The sequence below is a fragment of the Pleurodeles waltl genome, chromosome 1_1 (genome assembly GCF_031143425.1).
Source record: "Pleurodeles waltl isolate 20211129_DDA chromosome 1_1, aPleWal1.hap1.20221129, whole genome shotgun sequence".
Taxonomy (NCBI): Eukaryota; Metazoa; Chordata; class Amphibia; order Caudata; family Salamandridae; genus Pleurodeles; species Pleurodeles waltl.
The window spans coordinates 23,409,105-23,431,954 of NC_090436.1; the positions used below are offsets into that span (position 1 = coordinate 23,409,105).

At 47.9% G+C, this 22,850-nt stretch overlaps 1 protein-coding gene across 3 annotated transcripts in view; it reads left to right on the forward strand.

Annotated features, from left to right (window-relative positions):
- Positions 1 to 22,850, forward strand: part of LOC138255868 (retinol dehydrogenase 14-like) — a 267,326-nt gene that overhangs the window by 130,062 nt on the left and 114,414 nt on the right. For all 3 annotated transcript variants that reach the window (XM_069205850.1, XM_069205846.1, XM_069205855.1), the window contains one exon: positions 9,801 to 9,890. In XM_069205850.1, coding sequence (XP_069061951.1) covers positions 9,801 to 9,890 — 90 coding nt within the window. The remainder of the gene's footprint in view (positions 1 to 9,800; positions 9,891 to 22,850) is intronic.

Sequence of the window (22,850 nt, forward strand, 5' to 3'; positions counted from 1 at the left end):
AGAACTTCTTCCTGAGAAGAGAGGTTCTCTTTTTGGTGTTGTGTTGCAGTTGGTTTCCCAACTGACTTTCCTTTTCTCTTGGTAGGCTGGGCCATTCTTCCAGACTCCAGCTCTACTTTTTCACCCTGTGCCTTGCACTGTGCCCTAGTCTTGACACACACCAGTTCAGGGATACCCAGCATGGCTGCATGGGTTTTTAGTTCTACCTCAGCCCATGCTGAGGACTCCAGGTCATTTCCAAGCAAACAGTCTACTGGGATATTCGAGGAGACCACCACCTGTTTCAGGCCATTGACCCCTCCCCACTCTAAAGTTACCATTGCCATGGGATGCACTTTAGTTTGATTGTCAGCATTGGTGACTGGATAGGTTTGTCCAGTCAGGTATTGGCCAGGGGAAACCAGTTTCTCTGTCACCATGGTGACACTGGCACCTGTATCCCTCAGGCCCTCTACACTTGTCCCATTAATTAAGAGCTGCTGCCTGTATTTTTGCATGTTAGGGGGCCAGGCAGCCAGTGTGGCTAAATCCACCCCACCCTCAGAGACTAAGGTAGCTTCAGTGTGACACCTGATTTGCTCTGGGCACACTGTTGATCCCACTTGGAGACTGGCCATTCCAGTTTTAGCTGGATGGGAGTTAGAAGTGGTATCTTTCTTGGGACAGGCCTTGTCTCCAGTTTGGTGTCCAGACTGACTACAGCTACGACACCAGGCCTTTTTGGGATCAAAGTTTTTACCCTTGTACCCAGAATTGTTTTGTGAAGAGGCTCTGGGCCCACCCTCCTGTGCAGGTTTTTGGGGGCCTGTAGAAGACTCTTTACTATTTTTATTTTTGGCTGTCTCACCACCCTTCCCCTGGGGAGGTTTTGTGACCCCTTTCTTTTGGTCACCCCCTGTGGAAGTTTTGGACACCCTAGTCTTGACCCAATGGTCCGCCTTCTTTCCCAATTCTTGGGGAGAAATTGGTCCTAGGTCCACCAGATGCTGATGCAGTTTGTCATTGAAGCAATTACTCAATAGGTGTTCTTTCACAAATAAATTGTACAGCCCATCATAATCACTTACACCATTGCCTTGAATCCAACCATCTAGTGTTTTTACTGAGTAGTCTACAAAGTCAACCCAGGTCTGGCTCGAAGATTTTTGAGCCCCCCTGAATCTAATCCTATACTCCTCAGTGGAGAATCTAAAGCCCTCAATCAGGGTACCCTTCATGAGGTCATAAGATTCTGCATCTTTTTTAGAGAGTGTGAGGAGTCTATCCCTACACTTTCCTGTGAACATTTCCCAAAGGAGAGCACCCCAGTGAGATTTGTTCACTTTTCTGGTTTCACAAGCCCTCTCAAAAGCTGTGAACCATTTGGTGATGTCATCACCATCTTCATATTTTGTTACAATCCCTTTGGGGATTTTCAACATGTCAGGAGAATCTCTGACCCTAGTTATGTTGCTGCCACCATTGATGGGTCCTAGGCCCATCTCTTGTCTTTCCCTTTCTATGGCTAGGATCTGTCTTTCCAAAGCCAATCTTTTGGCCATCCTGGCTAACTGGATGTCCTCTTCACTAGAGTTATCCTCAGTGACTTCAGAGGTGCTGGTCCTTCCTGTGAGGGAGCCAGTCTCTCTGACTATTATTGTTGGAGTCAGGGCTTGAGAAGCCCTGTTCTCCCTAGATAGGACTGGTGGAGGGGATTCTTCCTCCAGTTCACTATCATCCTCCTCTGTGTTATCCACAGAGGGGTTGGCTCTATCATACTCTGCCAACAGCTCCTAGAGCTGTACTTTGGTAGGTCTGGAGCCCATTGTTATCTTTCTTATGTTACAGAGTGACCTTAGCTCTTTCATCTGGAGATGGAGGTAAGGTGTGGTGTCGAGTTCCACCACATTCATATCTGTACTAGACATTATTCTTCTAAAAGTTGGAATGCTTTTTAAGAATCTAAAACTAGTTCTAGAATCTAATTCAAACTTTTACAAACTTTTAAACTCTAAAAGAAATGCTAACAGGGACTAACACAAGGCCCTAGCAGGACTTTAAAGAATTTAGAAAAATTTCAAATTGCAAAAATCAATTTCTAATGACAATTTTTGGAATTTGTCGTGTGATCAGGTATTGGCTGAGTAGTCCAGCAAATGCAAAGTCTTGTACCCCACCGCTGATCCACCAATGTAGGAAGTTGGGTCTGTATGTGCTATTTCAAAGTAAGGAATAGCATGCACAGAGTCCAAGGGTTCCCCTTAGAGGTAAAATAGTGGTAAAAAGAGATAATACTAATGCTCTATTTTGTGGTAGTGTGGTCGAGCAGTAGGCTTATCCAAGGAGTAGTGTTAAGCATTTGTTGTACATACACATAGACAATAAATGAGGTACACACACTCAGAGACAAATCCAGCCAATAGGTTTTGTTATAGAAAAATATATTTTCTTAGTTTATTTTAAGAACCACAGGTTCAAATTTCACATGTAATAGCTCATTTGAAAGGTATTGCAGGTAAGTACTCTAGGAACTTTGAATCATTACTTTAGCATGTATACTTTTCACATAAAACACAATAAGCTGTTTTAAAAGTGGACACAGTGCAATTTTCACAGTTCCTGGGGGAAGTAAGTATTGTTAGTTGTAACAGGTAAGTAAGTCACTTACAGGTTTCAGTTTTTGGTCCAAGGTAGCCCACCGTTGGGGGTTCAGAGCAACCCCAAAGTTATCACACCAGCAGCTCAGGGCCGGTCAGGTGCAAAGGTCAAAGAGGTGCCCAAAACACATAGGCTTCAATGGAGAGAAGGGGGTGCCCCGGTTCCAGTCTGCCTGCAGGTAAGTACCCGCGTCTTCGGAGGGCAGACCAGGGGGGTTTTGTAGGGCACCGGGGGGGGACACAAGTTAGCACAGAAGGTACACCCTCAGCAGCGCGGGGGCGGCCGGGTGCAGTGTGGGAACAAGCGTCGGGTTTCCTTCAGTTTTCAATGGGAGACCAAGAGGTCTCTTCAGCGATGCAGGCAGGCAAGGGGGGGGCTCCTCGGAGTAGCCACCACCTGGGCAAGGGAGAGGGCCTCCTGGGGGTCACTCCTGCACAGAAGTTCCGTTCCTTTAGGCGCTGGGGGCTGCGGGTGCAGGGTCTTTTCCAGCCGTCGGGAAATGGAATTAAGACAGTCGCGGTCAGGGGGAGCCTGGGGATTCCCTCTGCAGGCATCGCTGTGGGGGTTCAGGGGGGACAACTTTGGTTACTCACAGTCGTAGAGTCGCCGGAGGGTCCTCCGTGAGCTGTTTGTTCTCCACCAGTCGAGTCGGGGTCGCCGGGTGCAGTGTTGCAAGTCTCACGCTTCTTGCGGGGAGTTGCAGGGGTCTTTAAATCTGCTCCTTGTAACAAAGTTGCAGTTCTTTTGGAGCAGTGCCGCTGTCCTCGGGAGTTTCTTGTCTTCTTCGAAGCGGGGCAGTCCTCAGAGGATTCAGAGGTCGCTGGTGCCTTGGAAAGCGTCGCTGGAGCAGGGTTCTTTGGAAGGCAGGAGACAGGCCGGTGAGTTCTGGGGCCAAGGCAGTTGGTGTCTTCTGGTCTTCCTCTGCAGGGGTTTTCAGCTTTGCAGTCCTTCTTCTTGTAGTTGCAGGAATCTAAAATCTTAGGTTCAGGGGAGCCCTTAAATACTAAATTTAAGGGCGTTTTTAGGTCTGGGGGGTTAGTAGCCAATGGCTACTAGCCCTGAGGGTGAGTACACCCTCTTTGTGCCTCCTCCCAAGGGGAGGGGGTCACATCCCTAATCCTATTGGGGGAATCCTCCATCTGCAAGATGGAGGATTTCTAAAAGTTAGAGTCACTTCAGCTCAGGACACCTTAGGGGCTGTCCTGACTGGCCAGTGACTCCTCCTTGTTGTTTTCTTTGTTTCCTCCGGCCTTGCCGCCAAAAGTGGGGGCCGTGGCCGGAGGGGGCGGGCAACTCCACTAGCTGGAGTGTCCTGCTGGGCTGTGACAAAGGGGTGAGCCTTTGAGGCTCACCGCCAGGTGTTACAGCTCCTGCCTGGGGGAGGTGTTAGCATCTCCACCCAGTGCAGGCTTTGTTACTGGCCTCAGAGTGACAAAGGCACTCTCCCACTGGGGCCAGCAACATGTCTCTAGTGTGGCAGGCTGCTGGAACCAGTCAGCCTACACAGATAGTCGGTTAAGTTTCAGGGGGCACCTCTAAGGTGCCCTCTGTGGTGTATTTTACAATAAAATGTACACTGGCATCAGTGTGCATTTATTGTGCTGAGAAGTTTGATACCAAACTTCCCAGTTTTCAGTGTAGCCATTATGGTGCTGTGGAGTTCGTGTAAAACAGACTCCCAGACCATATACTCTTATGGCTACCCTGCACTTACAATGTCTAAGGTTTTGCTTAGACACTGTAGGGGTATAGTGCTCATGCACTGGTACCCTCACCTATGGTATAGTGCACCCTGCCTTAGGGCTGTAAGGCCTGCTAGAGGGGTGTCTTACCTATACTGCATAGGCAGTGAGAGGCTGGCATGGCACCCTGAGGGGAGTGCCATGTCAACTTACTCATTTTGTTCTCACTAGCACACACAGGCTTGTAAGCAGTGTGTCTGTGCTGAGTGAGGGGTCTCTAGGGTGGCATAATACATGCTGCAGCCCTTAGAGACCTTCCCTGGCATCAGGGCCCTTGGTACCAGAGGTACCAGTTACAAGGGACTTATCTGGATGCCAGGGTGTGCCAATTGTGGAATCAAAAGTACAGGTTAGGGAAAGAACACTGGTGCTGGGGCCTGGTTAGCAGGCCTCAGCACACTTTCAATTCAAAACATAGCATCAGCATAGGCAAAAAGTCAGGAGGTAACCATGCCAAGGAGGCATTTCCTTACAACTATACAAATCAATTCAACAAAACATAACAGTTCATTAGGAGTATTATGGACAGCTCAGTGCATAGAGCAACCTCCGGAGCATGTTATGCTACTAGGTATTTGGTTACTGTCAGAAATGGGGTATTTGGTTGGCAGTCAGGTTACCTCCTGTCCAAGCAAGGACTCTCACGCTGGTCAGGGTAAAGGAGAATCACCCTCAGTTAACCCCCGCTCACCCCTTGGTAGCTTGGCACGAGCAGGCAGGCTCAACTTCAGAAGCAAGGTGTACAGTATTTGTACCAACACACACAGTAATGCAGTGAAAACACTACAAAATGACACAACACAGGTTTAGGAAAATACATAATATTTATCTAAAGAAAACAAGACCAAAACGACAAAAATCCAACACACAAGTGAAGATATGAATTTTTAAAAGAATAAGGCTCTCCTTATGACTTTGGTGGTCTATTCCGTAGACCACCGAAGTCACCGCTGCTATATGACCGCCAGTATTGGTAGTTTGAAGACCCCCGTATTATGACTGCTGGCTGCTCTCTGCCACTATTTTGCGGGGAAGCCGCAAGCAGCCATACTGGCGGTCGGCGGTCTAGTGGAGCTTGCTCCGCTGCCACCAACACAGTCTGCCGTATTACAACATTGTAAACGGCGTGGCGGTGTTGTGTTGGTGGGGCGCTGGCAGCAGAGCAAGTGCCATGGACCCCGTTCCTTTCCGGATGACCACCACGACAACCAGGTAAGGTGATTGTCTGAGAGGGGAAGGGAGTGGGGGGTGTTGTGTGTGTTTGCATGTGTGTGTGTGTGCGTGTATGTATGTAAGTGTGGTGTGTGTGTGTGTGTGCGTGGATCGGGGGAGGGTGTAAGTATGGGGATCAGGGGCAGGGGCTGCGTACGGGGACTGAGGGGGAGGGGGTGTTGCTGCTTGGGTCTGTGGGAGGCTTCTGATGGGGTCGGGTATGGGGGGGCCTTCTACATGGAGGGGGGTGTTGGGGAGTCCTGTTGTGGTGACAGGAATTAGTATTCCTGTCGCCAGTATCCTTACCGCCAGGGATTTCGTGGCGGGGCTGCCTCCACAGAATCCCTGGAGGGTCGATGGTCTGACCGCAACCGCAGACGTGGCAGGGCAGGACTGCTAAGGTCATAATAACCACCTAAGAGTCTTAATCCTTAGAAAACAGTGAGAACACTGTTTGCGCACAAAAGTACCTGGGTAGCATCAAAATAAAGCCACATGGGCGAGTGTGCATTGGAAAAGGCCAGCGATGCAGTGATTTCTCACTCGCAAGCGAGACCGTGCGTCATTCCTCCTCTGGTCGGGTTGATGCAAGATAGTCTTTGGAAAAACATCTGAAAGAACACTACAGCCCTGAGCAGTTCACATACTTTTGGGACTCACTGATGCTTTGTCTGAATCTTTTCCCAGACTGGGTTCATGTCTTGCAGTCAGTGTGGGCCCAACCTCCCTGCTCCCCTATTCGTTTCCTTCACTTCCAAGCCTGGAATGTAAGATCCGAACTTATCCTGCCCAGAAGGCAGACATTGGCCTACATGGCTTCTGCTTCTGAAAGGTACTGTCTGCACGATATGAAGGCATAATTTTAAGATCCTCTCATCACTCAGGATGCTTTTTACAGTAAACATTTAAGGCTACTCAGCACAAATGCACTATTATTTTAGTGTGAAAGAGGCGCATCACACATATGTATATGTTTCACTGCTCACCGGTGTTGACTACTCTTTGTCATGCAGAATTGTCCCTGATCGGACTTGAGTTTTCAAGTTATTTTCTCTTGCACATTGCAGTGGAGCAGAGTCTGGGGCCTCTTAACTTATTTGACACATTAGTGGGACAGGGAAGTAAATGTTACGTATTTCTATTGGAGCTGGAGCAAGGCTGATCTGCATATGGCTTGATCCAAAATGTGGTGGCATTGTGGGCACAAAACGATGGTCTTAGATGTGCCCTGGAGCAAGTGCCAGTGGCTGAGATTAATTCAAGCATTACATTCATCACCTTGTTGTTGTTGCAGTTGACGACCTAAGTGTAACAGGTGTGCTCAGACGTTAGCCCCAGACTTACTCTGCTACAGGAACCAAGCTACTACTGAATGATGAGTCCTAATCTGGGTGAAACCGCTGTTTGGTTGCTTGTATCACGGTTGAGGGAGGCCCTGGCCTGGCAGTTCACATTGGACTGTTCCTATTGGAGTAGGGTCAAGGCTGATTTGCATATGGCTGGGTCCAAACTGAGGTGGCATGGGAGAGAAAAGCAGTGGACTGGAATGTGGCCCCAAGCAATCGCCAGTAGCTGAGATTAATTCATGCATTACATCCATCAACTTGTGGTTGTTGAAGTTGACAGCCATATATATTAAGCACCATCTTAAATGTGCACCCTATTTGGTGTGTAGCAGTTTGGGATATTCATCTGATTGTAGCCACCAGAATCTTCTGGCCCATCTCAAACTCCTTCTCCATCCCATCTTACTACATAATGGGCAAGGTAGCTTCCAAGGCCTTTCTGATCATATGAGCACAGGAAATGAGACATCACAAGTTTGATAGATCAGAATCTGCAATAATATTGTCGCACAGAAGTATTTTGTTTCTAATAACAGTTATTATATGTCTAAGGAGCTGGACCAGAGATTTTCAGTAAACTGCGGTGTGTAAAACTGTGATCCATTTAGTAAGATGAACGGTTCACTCTCCAAGGATGCCCTTTGTGATGTCACCTGTTTTTGTTATTGAGAATGCTTTTTGGCTGAGCCAATGTGATTATCTGAGAAAAATCAGCTATGTTCACAAGAGAACATATTTAATGGATATGATTATATATATATATATATTATATTCTCCATTATATATACTATGTATTATATATATGTGTGTATAGATATGTGTTTATATATACATATACATGTACATATATCTATGTCTGTGTGTGTATGTATATATATATATATATATATATATATATATATACACACACATGTGTGTATATATATATATATATATGTATATATATTTAATTCACTTAAAAAAACAAAGGTTACAGGGAAGTTATAGTTAGGCTCACATTTTAAACGTAGAAAACCATAGAAATTCAAATATTACGTTTATATTATCAATGATGCTATGAAAGATGGCATGATTGCGGTAATTTGTGGGGTAATCTGCAGTGCATGGCGGGATAATTGTTTTAATAAAAAAAAAATATATATATTAAAAAGCCCTTATGGGCTACCTGGCACTGCGGGGGAAGCCTTAAGGCTTCCCCCGCAGTGCCAGTGCTTCAGCAAACTTGGAGCTGCTTTGACAAAAGCTCCGTGCTTGCTGAAGCATTTTATCTCAGTTCCCTGCACGCTTGCAGGGTACAGACAGGAAACTTCTGATTTTTGACATGGGGTCCTGCTTTAAAGGTCCCGCTATCAATACCCAAAGTGTTTGCTGCTGCTTGGCTGCACCCCAGAACATAGCAGGAGCCTGCCCTGGTGGGTGGTGGTCCCCAGGGCTATCAGTGGCTCCGCGAGAAGGGCCGCACAGCCCCCTCTAACGAGAACTTAGCCCCAGGGATTGGTGGTCCCCAGGGTGCCTGAGGGGTGGTGGTCACCAGGGCAGCAGAGGGGAAGATGGCTTCCCCCATATATCATTAAAGGCAAGGGCAGGTGGCAGTCACAAGGGCAAAAAAATATGAGCCCGAGGGAGGTGGTAATCCCGGGGGCATTGGAAGGGGGCCAGAAGACCACCACCTTGCTTATGTTTTTTTTTTAAAAAGCCACTGGGTTTGGCCCACCCGGGGGCAATAAACTGACAAAGTGTCGGAGACCACGCTTCGTTTTTTAAAAACTTTTAGAAGCGGATTCGCGGATCCACCACATCTCTACTCGTAAAATAAAAAAAAATGCTTTTAGTCCTGGGGGGGTCCCTTTGAGACCCCTCAACCAGAGCTAAGGGGTCAGGGTATTCGTACCCTGTCCCCTTTTGGTATTTGTTTACTTTTATGTTGGGACTCAGCAGAAGCCGAGTCTCAAGATGGCTGACAACACTTCATCAGTTTCTGTTGTTGAATTATTATCAGCCAATCAGATCTCAGCACGAGATCCTTAGGGGTGGCGAATCCTTCGCATTCCTAGATATATAAATTTGTTTTCCCCTAAAAAGCACTCTTTCTGGACCAGGGCCTACCTTCCTGCCAAATTTAGAGAAATTCTGTCCAGTAGTTTTTGCGCTATCGCTGTTCAAAATCCCATGGAGAAAACGTGTTTTGAGACCCTCTCTTTTTTTCTCGGCCCCTCCGAATGGATCACCCCAAAACTTTCCAGGCAGCAGCTGAAGGAACTGGAAAAGTTTTTGGGAAAGTTTTGTGAAGATTCGTCAAGTGGTGCCAAAGATATAGGCAAGAAAAAAACGCTTTTTAGATAGAAACTAGGTTGTAACTAAATCTACCTAGTGGCGACGGCCACTAGGTAATATATATTATGAAAGCCTTATATGGATTATAGTAATAAACTGAGGCTGAGGACATTTATTTTTATCACTAATTGGCTGAAACAAGTTTAGCTAAAACAGTTTGATAGTTATTTACAAATGCACAGAAAAGGGAAAGTTAAGGAACTAGAACCACAAATGTTAAAATTATGTATACGGTATATATATTTATATATGTTGTATTTATATTTTATTATTTTATATATATATATATATATATATATATATGTATATATATATATATATATGTCCTATATATATTTTTCTTCTGTTTATGTACGTGCTTACAAACCTGCACCCTGATAAAGTGAAGTAGTAAGGTTAAAAGTTCTAATTGAAATCCCACCTATAAAAAGTGTTAGGTTGTAATGATTGTGTTGATATGAAAAAATAAAGATTCATAGCCAAATATGTGAAGTAAATGTAAACTGAGTGCATTTCTTGTTCTTTCCAGGACTACCTATATCTGTCACATCCGAGGGCCTTGAGCTCACCTACGCCACCAACCACCTGGGCGCCTTCCTGCTCACCAACCTTCTGCTAGGTAAGGACCAGCGGCTTGCATTGGACAGGAGTAAGGGAGCCCCCTCCCTCTGTGTATCATTTGACCTTGTACTGTCTGTGTGTTACCACAAATGTGTTTGTATAGCTCTCTGCCCCATCTATAACGTCTTGATGCAATTTTGGAAGTGGGTGCTTTGTGTGTATGGGATTCTTGATGCCCATAGTCTGGGGTGGGGGGTCTACTGACAATGTGTTTAGTTGTGTTTAATAATGTGTAGCACTGGAAGTAGATCATACCTGGCACTTACCTTACAATATGCTGCTGTGAATGTGTTTAATTGTGTTAAATATTGTCTAACACTGTATAGAAAAGTACCCTCTTTTTGTCATGGTTAACCCCATTTTCTGCCTGATGTCAGTGTGCTTGACCCTGCTAAGCAAAACACAGACGCTGTGGGATAGCGTAACTAGATGGACGGAATGAGGAACCAATCAAACATTCACCCCCAGTCACAGATCTGGGTTTAATCCATCCATTATTTTGCTCACCATGCAACCCAGTTTGAACCCAGCCATATGCAAATCAGTCTTGACCCTGTTCCTCATGGGAACAGTCCAGCCCGAACTGCCAGGCCAGGTTCTCCCTGGACCGGAAACAAGCATCCTGGGACCGGTTTCGGGGTTTCACCCCTCATCAGCCAGGCTAGCTTGAATCCAGTGGCACAGTGAGCCCGGGACCCACGTCTGGGCATACCCAGCACACTTAGGGCTAGGGCGGCAAAAGCAAAGCAAAACACAGACATGGAATACGGAACCAATCAAACATTCACCCCCAGTCACAGATCTGGGTTTAATCCATCCATTATTTTGCTCACCATGCCACTCCAGTTTGAACCCAGCCATATGCAAATCAGTCTTGACCCTGTTCCTCATGGGAACAGTCCAGCCCGAACTGCCGGGCCAGGTTCTCCCTGGACCGGAAACAAGCATCCTGGGACCGGTTTCGGGGTTTCACCCCTCATCAGCCAGGCTAGTTTGAATCCAGTGGCACAGTGAGCCCGGGACCCACGTCTGGGCATACCCAGCGCACTTAGGGCGGCAAAAGCAAAGCAAAACACAGACGCTGTGGGATAGCGTAACTAGATGGACGGAATGCGGAACCAATCAAAAATTCACCCCCAGTCACAGATCTGGGTTTAATCCATCCATTATTTTGCTCACCATGCCACCCCAGTTTGAACCCAGCCATATGCAAATCAGTCTTGACCCTGTTCCTCATGGGAACAGTCCAGCCCGAACTACCAGGCCAGGTTCTCCCTGGGCCCTGCTAACCAGGACCCCAGTGCTTATGCTCTCTCTCCTCTAAATTTGGTTCTTGCATGCTGGTAACCCAGTATTTCACCCACAAGTGGCATACTGGTGCCTTCTTATAAGTCCCTAGTATATGGTACTTAGGTACCCAGGGCATTGGGGTTCCAAATAATCCCTATGGGCTGCAGCATATCTTTTGCAACTCATAGGGAGCTCATGAAAAAGGCTCTGCAGGACTGCCATTGCAGCCTGCGTGAAAATGTGTATGCACCCTTTCACTGCCATTTACACTGCACCAAGTCACTTATAAGTCACCCCTATATCAGGCCCTCCAGCCCTGAGGGCAGGGTGCAGAGTACCTGTGTGTGAAGGTACCCCTGCACTAGCAGTGGTGCCCCCACGACATCCAGGACCATTTTCCCAGACTTCATGAGTGTGGGGACACCATTTTACTTGCGTACTGGACATAGGTCACTACCTATGTCCAGCTACATAACAGTGACTCCGAACATAGGCATGTTTGGTATCAAACATGTTGGAATCATACCCCAAGGCTTTTGCAAGCATTGGTTGTATGATTCCATTCACTCTGTGGGCTCCTTAGAGGACCCCAGTATTGCCATTACAGCCTTCTGAAGTTTTCCAGGCAGCCCCAGCTGCTGCCACCTCTTAGACAGATTTGTGCCCTCCTGTTGCTTGAAAAGAACAAAGGATTTCCTTTGGGAGAGGGGTGTTAAACCCTCTCCCTCTGGAAATTGGTGTTACAGTCTTAGGAGGGGTAGCCTCACCAAGCCACTGTAAATGCTTTGAAGGGCACATTTGTTGCCCTCCTTGCATAATCCAGTCTACAGCGGTTCAGGGACTCACAGTCCCTGCTCGGGCATGTAACTGGACAAAGGAAAGGGGAGTGACCACTCCACTGTCCATCACTACTCCAAGGGTGGTGCTCAGAGCTCCTCCAAAGGGTCCCTGGGTTTTGCCATCTTGGATTCCAAGTTTGCAGGGAGCTATGGGAGCATCTGAGTGGCCAGTGGCAGAAGGTGATGTCAGAGCCCTCCCCTGATAGGTGCTTACCTGTTTAGCTGACCAATCCCCCTTTCAGGGCTTTTTAGGGTCTCTCCTTTGGGTGGTTCTTCAGATTCGGATTGCAAGACTCCAGCAGGTATCCTCTGCATCCTCCACTTCACCTCACCGAAGAAAGTGCATCTGGTCCCTCCAGGAACTCTACAAACTGCAACAAAGAAGCAAAGATGACTTCTGCAACATTGTATCTTCAGCTCCTGCCAGAAACTGCAACTGTTTCCCAGTCGTGCATCCTCAGAGGACAGTCTGTCTTCAGCCTGCACCAGAAGAGTGAAGGAATCTCTCTTGGGGTGAAGGAGTCACACCCCTGCTTCAGCAGGCACCTACTGCAACAACGACCGGCTGAATGGAGCATCTCTCCTGCTGAGCTGCATGGATCCTGCATCACGGGTGGTGGACTGAAGTGGTCCCGACAGTCCTGATGTCCTACTGTCCAACTTTGGTGGAGGTAAGAGCTTGCCTTCCCATGCAAGACAGTCCCCTTGTGCACCATGTGTTTTGCAGTTGCCAAGGCTTGTTTGCATCTTTACATGAAATTCTTCCTGCACGGTGCAGCTCCAGCACCCAGCACTCTATCCTGCGACGCCCATCTTCCTGAATGGTTCTCCAACGGCGTTGGAGCCTTTGTCATAGTGCTGCATGGGCCTTCTTTTGCACCTTCTTTGTCCCCGTGCTGTGGGTCTCCTGTGCACACTGTCTGGTCTTCTGTCGGCTCTCTGAGTTTCTGAGAGCCCCCTCTGACTCTCCCTCCTGGGTAGAGTCCACCTGGTCCTTCTTGGTCCCGGGCAGCGTCATTATCCGCTAACTCGAGCTTTGCATGTTCCAAGGCTTGTTGGCATACTCCAGCAACACAAATCAGAATGCAAACCTCCATCCAGCGTGGAACATCACTTGCACCAACCAGGAACCTGAATGCGTCTTCTTGGGTGCAATACTGACTGTTCTTCTTCACCGGTGGTTGTTCTTTTGCACCTTCCTCCGGGTTAGCAGGGACTCCTGTTCTCCCTGGACTCTTCTGTGCTTCATGAACTTGATCCCCTTCTTCCACAGCTCTTCAGGTCCAGGAATCCACTGTTGGTGTCTTGCAGTCTCCTCTGGTTCTTGCATAATCTTCTTTCTCGTGTTTCTGTGTGTTCTAGGAAAGTTACTGTGTTTTACTCCTGCTTTCCTGGGCTCTAGGTTGGGTTCTAGTACTTACCTTTAGTGTTTTCTAATACTCCCAGCGCCCCTCTACGCACTACACTTGCCTAGGTGGGGAACCGACATTCGCATTCCACTTTCTTAGTGTATGGTTTATGGTCCCCCAGGCCCATTTCTAACCATTGTGATTTTCACTAATTGCACTGTTTTCTAACTGTATTTTGCCTATTTCTACATATTAGTGTATATAATTTGTGTATTAGTTACCTCCTAAGGGAGTATAGTCTCTATGGTATTTTTGGTATTTGTGTCACCAAAATAAAGTACCTTTACGTTTATACCAATAAGTACTGTCTTTCATGTGTGTGAGCACTGTGTGACCAAAGTAGTATTGCATGAGCTTTACGACTCCTAGATAACCCTTGGCTACCTTACAATATGCTGCTGAATATATGTTTAGTTCTGTTTAATAATGCCTGACACTGGCCCTAACCCTTACCTGGGACTTACCTTACAATATGCTGCTGCTGATGTGTTTAGTTGTGTTTAATATTGTCTGACGCTGGCCCTAGCCCTTACTCTGTACTTACCTTACAATATTCTGCTGATAATTTGTTTATGGTCTTTAGTATTGCCTGCCACTGGCCCTAGCCCTTATCTGGGACTTACCTTACAATATGCTGCTGATAATGTGTTTAGTTGTGTTTAATATTGCCTGACACTGGCTCAAACCCTTACCTGATACCTACCTTACACTATGCTGCTGAGAATATGTTTAGTTATGTTTAAAATTGCCTGACACTGGTCCTATCCCTTATCTGGGACTTACCTTACAAAATGCTGCTGATAATGTGTTTAGCTGGGTCAATGTTGTCTGACTTGCTCTGACCCTTACCTGATACCTTACAATATGCAGCTGATAATATGTTTATTGTCTTTAATATTGCCTGACACTGGCCCTTACCCTTACCTGGCACTTACCTACTGGCTCCATTGCCAGCGCAATTTCAACCTTAAAGTGGCTGTTGTTGAAGAGGCCACATTCGCTGTTATATTACCCACCCCAAACAAGTACCCTACATCGATGCAGCCCCTTTGGAAGCCCTAAGTGGTCGCCTTGCAGCGCTGTCAATTTACACTAAATAGTTTTTCTTGACAATTGTTGGGACGCAGAAACACGTGGCATTGACTCCGCCAATGAGTCAACCTCTCCACTGCCCTGATGAGAGTAAGTGAGGCATTGCTGGGGCTTTGCAGGGGGACACGCCTATTGAGAATCTTCTGGGCCAATGGGCAGTAGTGAAGGGAGACCTATTGGCTTTTAATCCAGGACTCCTGTCACAAGACTGTAGCCATTCTTTTGCTTGCTTTACCTGACTTCTTGTGCTGCCCCACGTGAGACAAGGGGGTCATGGACAAGGCATTCAACTTATTCTACGGGCTGGTGCCCTTCAATCATCAACAGAAGAAAATCTTTCATCTTTTCACTGCCTCTCTGCTGCTGCCCACCCTCATCCTTGTGAACTTCTTTGCACGGTGGGGATCCTTCTTTGCCCTGAACTCTCCCTCTTTCCGGTCTGAGCCACCATGGGTAAAGAAAAACCCCTGCCTCTGCCTCCCAATCTAAAATAGATAAGTTTACCACCAGTGCTCCTGATATAAGTAAAAAACGGACTGATGGAGACCCCAACCAGACATCACATTCATCTTCGAATGTACATCATGTCCTCCAAGCAATCCAGAAATCCCGGGAGGCCCTCACGTCGAAAATTTCTGAGGTCGATGTCAAGATCTTCTTTTTATGTCAGGACCTCAGATCGATGGCGGGCCGGGTGACATAGGTGAAAGGCCATGTTTCTACATTAGAAGATGACTCCTCTGATCTCAAGTACATGGTGGTGTCTCAGGTGACAAAGGTCTGTGTCTTGGAGGACACAGCGGAAGATGCAGAGATGCAGAGATGCAACCTCCACCTGATGGGCTTTCAGGAGGGAGTGGAGTCCCCTCATCAGATCATCTTTGTGGAGACATGGCTGCGATCCTGGATGCCCAGCTACATGGTTGAGCGGGCACATTGCGCATTGTTGAAAATGGCTCCCCCCTTAGCCCCTACACTGACATTGATAATTAAAATCCTAAACTTCCATGACTGGGACGCTGTCCTCAGGGAGGCCAGAGTTCATAATCAGCTTCTTTACCAATCCTCACATATTATGATCTTTCCGGACTACACCAAAGCAACACAAGCTCAACGGAAATCATTTGATGCCATTAAACGGAAATTCAGAGCGCTGCCCATCCCTTATGCACTGCTTTTGCCTGTGAAACTTCATGTTGTTCAAAACTCCCACTCTTTCTTCTTTAAAACTCCTGAGGCTGCCTGGGAGTGGCCCACTGAACAGCAAACACTTTGTAAACATTACCCTCCAACTGATGACCCGCAACCTGCTGTCACGACTCCTATCCTGGTCTCAGCACAATCCCAAACCCAGAAACAGGAAGAGAGAGGGTGAGAGACTACCAGCGGCCAGATGCCTGACCAGACTGACTCTAAACCTGAATCCTTGGATAGCACCACACCTCCGTACTCCCAGATATTTTCCCTCCCAGATGATTAAGTTCTTTATTGCCAACAGTCCATACAATTGACCCAGGGTGCCTTTTAAATAGGAATATCCTTTTTAGTTCAATGTAAGGTGACAGGATGGTTGCTGTTGAGTGCCCCAGTTTATGTGTTAATTTATTAATGATGGGTGTTTTGTGGGTGAAAGATGCTTTGGTTGGGGGAGGAGAATTGTTCTTTTGGGTGTTATGTTTGATTTTGATTTGTTGCTGTTACTTGTTTCAAAGGCAAGCTTACCTAGCCATCCTATTTTCTCAGAGACCCCACCACTGTTGCTCCCACCAGATGTTCCCACCTGCTTACCAGCAGTCCTAACATGAAGTTCACCCTTATCTCCTGGACTGTAAATGATCTGTTGGGCCATAAAAAATGCTCTAGCATTCTTCAATGTCTTCAACGCCACTGCCCTGAACTGGCCTTTCTGCACGAGACCCAACTTCTCTGCACTCACTGTCCCTTCCTTGGGAGATTCGGGTACAACTGAGTCTTTCATTCAGGTTTCACCAGGGGTTCAGGAGGTGTAGCAATTCTATTTCACGAGTCCCTTCTCATGGTAAATAGCCAAATATTCCATGACCCACTAGTTAGATATACTGGGGTGTGGGTGCACTGGAGGGGAAGCCACATGCTTTCTTTAGTGTATACATTCTTCCACAACAGACATTTCACAACTTTGCCCAAGTGATAGCAACCCATCTCCATGGTGCTCTCCTCCTTGGAGGGGATTCTAACGCAGTCTCTAACCCGAAACTAGATGTCTCTGGCCTGATTACTCAAGACCGTTGTGCACACACTTCTCACTCACTTCTTGGCTGACCTCCCTGGTCCTGTGTGATGCCGGAGGGTCTGTAACCCCAAAACAGCTGCCTACGCACATACCTCCACATTTAATCTCATAGGCCCTCATTACAACCCTGGCGGTCGGTGTTAAAGGAGAGGTAATACCCCCTAAAGGCCAGCGGAAAAAAAAATGGAATCACAACCATGGCGGAAACCGCCAACATAGACAACCACTTTAACACTCCGACCGTCACGGCGGTAGAAACAAACACTGTGGCGGTAACCACCAACAGACAGGCGGAAGACAAGGTTCCACCCACTGTATTACAAGAGGCCTATCCGCCACCTTTTCCGGTGCGGAACCAACGCTATCAAAAGCACAGCGGAAACAGTACACAGAAGGGAAACCACTCACCTCTCGACACCCAACGAGGAACCAGGACGCCATGGAGCCTGAACTACACGTCCTGCCCATGCTGCTCTTCCTCCTTCTGTATCAAGAGCAGGACAGACGCCATCGACGACCACAGTGAGTATTGCACCTACAACACAGGGGAGGGTGAGAGGAAAAAGAGAGTGACACACACATGCAACACGCAATACCCCCACCCCACCCTCACCCACAACACCATCACACAAATACATGCAGCAACATTACATATACACCCCCTCACCCCCTGGAAGAACGCAAGGACAAAAGGAAATGATTGTAACAAGTGTAATCAATAAAAATCAGAAAGTGCAATTTCGAAAATCGGTATATACAAATATGTACACCAACTACACAAGTCTGGATAGTGTTCCAATCATTGTCCGTGGACCAGTGGTCCCAAAATGCATGGGCGAAGCACACACAAGATACCTGACTCAAATCGGAGAGAACACTGCAGGGGCATCAGATCGAAAATAAACAGGCACCTCAGGGGGAGGGGGGGCACCTCAGCCGGAAGAAGGCACGACGCCACTGCTGCACGAGGGGGCTCCATGCCCACTGCTGTATCCCGGGAGTGCAAAGCCACAGTCTCACAAGTGGATAACAGTCTCACTGGTTCTGGAGGGGGCTTTGTGCCCAGAGTGCTTCATCCTGCCGAGGACTGAGGTAGTGGATAACAGTTCCCACTGGTTCTGGAGGGGGCTTTGTGCCCAGAGTGCTTCATCCTGCCGAGGACTGAGGTAGTGGATATGATACTCCACTGGTTCTGGAGGGGGCTTGGTGCCCAGAGTGCTTCACATGCAGTGTGGCTGGTCCAGTTACCTCACATGGGTGTGTGTGCCATGAGATTGCCTAGGAACAGGTAGCATGATACGCCATGGAGGCAGAGACATACCCCACCATGCTGCGGCTTCGCCTTCCACCTGCAGGTGCAAACAGTGCTGGGAGTCATGCCTCATGGAAGCTGGGCAGGGTCCAGGAAGTCTCCTCCAGCCTCGGATGGATGCCCACCGGGGATGATAGCCATGTCAGCTGTGGTGGCACTGTGTGAGCACGTTGCGGGGCTGGTGGCAGTGCTGGTGGCGGTGCTTGCGGCGGTGTCTGTGACGGAGGCGCTGGCGGTGGTGCATGTGTCTGCACCTGTTGAGGGACACAGCAGGATATCTCCTGCAGCCTCGGATGGCTGCCCACTGGGGATGATGCTGGGGACTGTTACTGAGGCAGAAGACCTGCAGGTGGCGGTGGAGGTGCCGGTGCTGGTGGCGGTGCAGGTGGCGGTGCTGGTGGCGGTTCAGGTGGCGGTGTCCACCGCCGTACAGGTTGGTGTAGTGGTTGACAGAAGGGGTGACTCTAGTCCCTCAGTCGGAGCCACCATGCCCTGTCCTGACCTGCTCTTCGGCTTGGGTCCATTCCCCACCTTTGATGTTGCCACTGGTGTCTTGCCACTGTCCCCTTTTTGTTTGGAGGAGCCCTTGCTGGCTGGTAGGTGTGGCTTCTTCCTCCGGGATGTAGGCACCTTCTTCACCTTGGCAGGTGGCGGAATGTCCTTGGCCTCGCTAGGTGGCACACTGGCAGCCCCGATGGGTGGCGCACTCGATGAGACCGCAGTTGTTGGCACCACTGTGCCTGGGGATTTGGTGGCTGAGATGCTGGGTTGGGACCTGGAAAGCCTGGCCCTAGGGGAAGGACGGGGGGGAGGAGGTGAAGGGAAGAGGTCAAAGTTAGCTAGGAAAAGTTTTTTAGGCACACTGGGACGGGAAGATGGAGGGGGTTTGGGAGTGGAGGAAGAGGTAATGGTTGTAGGAGGTGTACTTTGCTGAATTTGGGTGAAGGTGCATGGGCCAGAGGCTGTTGTGAGGTGAATGGCTGTTGGGTGGGTGTGTGCCTACGTTTGTGTACTTTAGGAGGTGGGCTCACAGACACACTGGGAGGGGACACTGGGGATGTGTGAATGGTAGTGGGGGTGGTGATTGCACGTGAACGGTGAGTGGTAATGGGCGTGCAGGTGATGTAGGTAGTGGCTGAGTATGTAGTGCATGCAGGTGTGAGTGGAGATGAGATAGGGAGGGAGGAGGGAGACGTGGAGGAGGGGGACACTGTGGAGGCAGTGGATGTTGGTATGTCTGCATGGGGATGGTGCTTGTGTGAGTGCCTGTGGAAAGTGTGGTGCTTATGTTTGCCATGTCCACTCTTGTGTGTTGAGGTGTGTGCATGCTGGTCTGATGGTGTGCTTGGGATAGGCTGAGGTACAGTGGATTGGGTCTGGGTAGAGGAAGTTGGAGGGGGGAGGTTGGACACAGGGACAACGGCTGCCATCAGTGCTGATGCCAGAGCCTGAAATGCTCTCTGTTGGACCGCCTGCCCAGAATGAATGCCCTCCAGGTATGCATTTGTTTGTTGCAAATGCTTCTCAATACCCTGGATGGCATTCAAAATGGTAGATTGCCCAACAGTGAGGGATCTCAGGAGGTCAATAGCCTCCTCACTGAGGGCAGCAGGGCTGACTGGGGCAGTGGCTGAGGTGCCTGGGGTGAATGAGATGCCCACCCTCCTGGATGAGCGGGCACGGACACACGCTGAAGGGCTGCTGGGAGGGCGGTGCTGGTAGGGGGGGTGGCGGCTGTACCTGTTGATGCGGTGGGCACAGAGGGGCCCGCTACCACAAGGGAGCTCCCATCAGAGGAGGAGTCGCTGTCGCTGGTGTATGCTCCTGTCCCCGTCATGGAGCTCCCCTCGCCCTCCATCCCACTGGTGCCTTCAGTTACTTCACCCTCCAGGGCCATGTGGGATGCAGCTCCCTCCAGCTCCGGTGCCACTGCTCCTCCGCCAGATGATGCTAATGCACGCAAGAACAGGGTGACAAAACAAACAAGCATTTGCAATGCAACGGGTCTCACATTTCCTCGAGTTAGAGCTATTAGCGTTGTAAAATCCTAACTTTTCTTGCCACCTAAATTGAAAGAAAAAAAACGAGTGTGATTGTGCTGTGTCAAACCCAGCGCAATCATGCTGCGTGGAAAATAAAAAGATAAAGTAATGCAGAAACCAGTCTGAAAACATGGAGCCTCGTGTGTTTTGAGTAATTGGCTGATGCTCTCCAGGAGGGCTAAACACCAGAAAAGGCATGACGTATGCATACCTTTAACTAATGAAATCAAGTAGATTTTAAAAGGCAAGCCCACAAACCAATGAAAAAGAGGCGTGATATCGGTGTGGTTAAAAGCCCAAAGAGAGATTACAACAGGGACGGAGCACTCGTGCGCTCGAACCTAAAAGGGGGGGGGAGGTGGGAGAGCAATGGGTAGAAACACGTAGAGTCAGTTTGTAAAAAGACATGCAATCGATTTTCCCAGGAATCTGCAGCCATTCCAGCCCTTTGCATTTTTCTGAATTTTTCCCATCCTCCTCTTTGCCTTTAGATTGCTTGAATGCAAATCCCACAAGACTTGTTTTATGTCATTGTGGTGTTTGGGTGGTTGTGTTGTGCTGGAAATTGTTTGATAAATACTTTTCGTCCATTGGCATAGTTGATCTTTATTAAATAGTTCAACATAACCATGTTTCTGGGTGTTTAAGACTGAGGAGGTTAAAGGTCAGGCCCAGGTTGGGATTTCCCTAAATTGAGTGCAGTAGATCCTAATGGTTGTGCAGTCAAGGTGGGTTTGGTTTGGAAAGATAAATTGTAGAACATTCAATATGCCCATACCAGGGTGGTGACTAAAATGCAAGACTATGGAAAATTTTCAGGTCAACAATGCTTAAGTCAGTAGAAATAGAGGGTCTCATTGCCTCTTTCATTCTTGCAACTTTCTGTGTTGTATGTGTGCGTGTCGGTGCTTAATTTGTGCTTGTTGTTTCCGGTGCTGAGCACCGGCACTTATTTTTGATGTCCGAGTCTTATTCTTCTGTCTCAAGCATTTTCTTCTAGAAACAGATACGTTTGGGAAAGACGGAGGAAGGGAAAACCAAAAAAGTGTCACAAAGGGAGAAAGCAGAAAGCTGCAGGAGTGGGCTGAAGGGGCAGGGAGTGGCTGTAAATGGATTGAAGAGGCCCGAGATGGCTTCGGGATTACGCTGCCTCAGTATTCCGTGTTAACACATTTAATTACAGCAGCCGCGTGTTTAAAAGGAGGGCTTTGGGCACCGTCACCTTTTTATTTTGCTGCCATCCATGCCACATTCCGTCTGACAGGATTCCTTCACTTTTTGTTTTTTTTGTTCTTTGAATTGTCCTCATGGCATCCTTCATCATATTTCTGGCCATGATATATTCTCTTTTTACGTTTGCATCCCGCGCTAGCACTTGGACAGTTTACTGGAGATTTCCAGACATCTAGGTGTTGCTATCCTTGGGACATGCTGGGCCTAGCCAGTTAAGGTTAGAAAGATGTACTGCTTGTTTGCTTACTGACCTTAGTGTATACTAATATTCTTTGACGCTACAGCAGATGTCCTGTGTTGAATTGAGTTCTAGTTTTTTAACCGAATTCTAGTTCTTTTTCTTGCACTTTGTAGGGTTCCAGTTCGCTGGTGACCACCACTGTGCAGCTATGGTAAACTATAAGCACAAGTATGGCTGTAATACGAGTGGCATTTAATTCTGATGGGGCCCTTAATGGTAGTTAGTGACCTCGTTGTTGTAATTATGAGACCTACACACACACCACCGATCTGTTTACACAAGGTCTGAGGCAAAATGAGTAATTCAGGCGAATTGAACGAATTCCCTTGTTTATTCCACATTTCTTGGTGACTCTCAGGGTCCAGCTCTAGTGGGGTGGATTTTCATTATTACACACCTCCCGCCTCCCCACCTGAGAATTACCAGTATTCTCAGTTCTGTGATCCTGGGGGGCAAAATACAGGTCCGTTTTGACTACTCGCAATAAGGGTCTGAGAGAACTTGCCATAGGCCAGCGTTACCCAGAGCAGGAGACCAGCAAAGTAAAGGTTAAATTGCCACGTGCGTTATTAAAGCCCACCCCTGACATTTAGCTCTTTCGTTTTCATGGGCGTGCCCCTCCCACGCACCCTGCTTGTTGTATAATGTGTTTAAACATTCAATGCCAGCCCGATTGTGTGAAAATCTGAAGCTCCCCCAATCCCCGTTCCCCTCCCCCCACCAATGTTGATGACCAAGCTACGCCCCTGACATTCAGAAATGTTGTATAGCAGGTTGGATTTGTAATCCTGAGCTAATGACAAGTCGGAGCAGAGTAGTTTAAGCACGCGCACTCTTCAAGTTTAATAACATATGGATTTTTTTTCATTTAAGTTACAGCACCAGCAATATTTTTTCTGCTCTCAATGAATAAATGGAATCTGGAATTTGGCAGTGACATAGCCTGACATCTTAAGATCCTTTCACACGTTCTGTGTGTTTTTCTTGAAAGGTTTGTTGACTTAGCCCGCAAAGGAATTCGAGTGTGAACATTGACTAAAAGTGAGGAGAAGACCTTCAAAGCCAGACCCTGAACTCCCACCAAACCGCTCCCGGAGGCCGGAGACCCCGCCGAAGCAGTTTATATGATGTGAACCTCAGAACAATGCACAAAAAAGAGAAACAAGTGTGCCATCAAATTCGCAGATTGTGGAATATTTTACTTAATTCACAAACGAAAACCTATTCA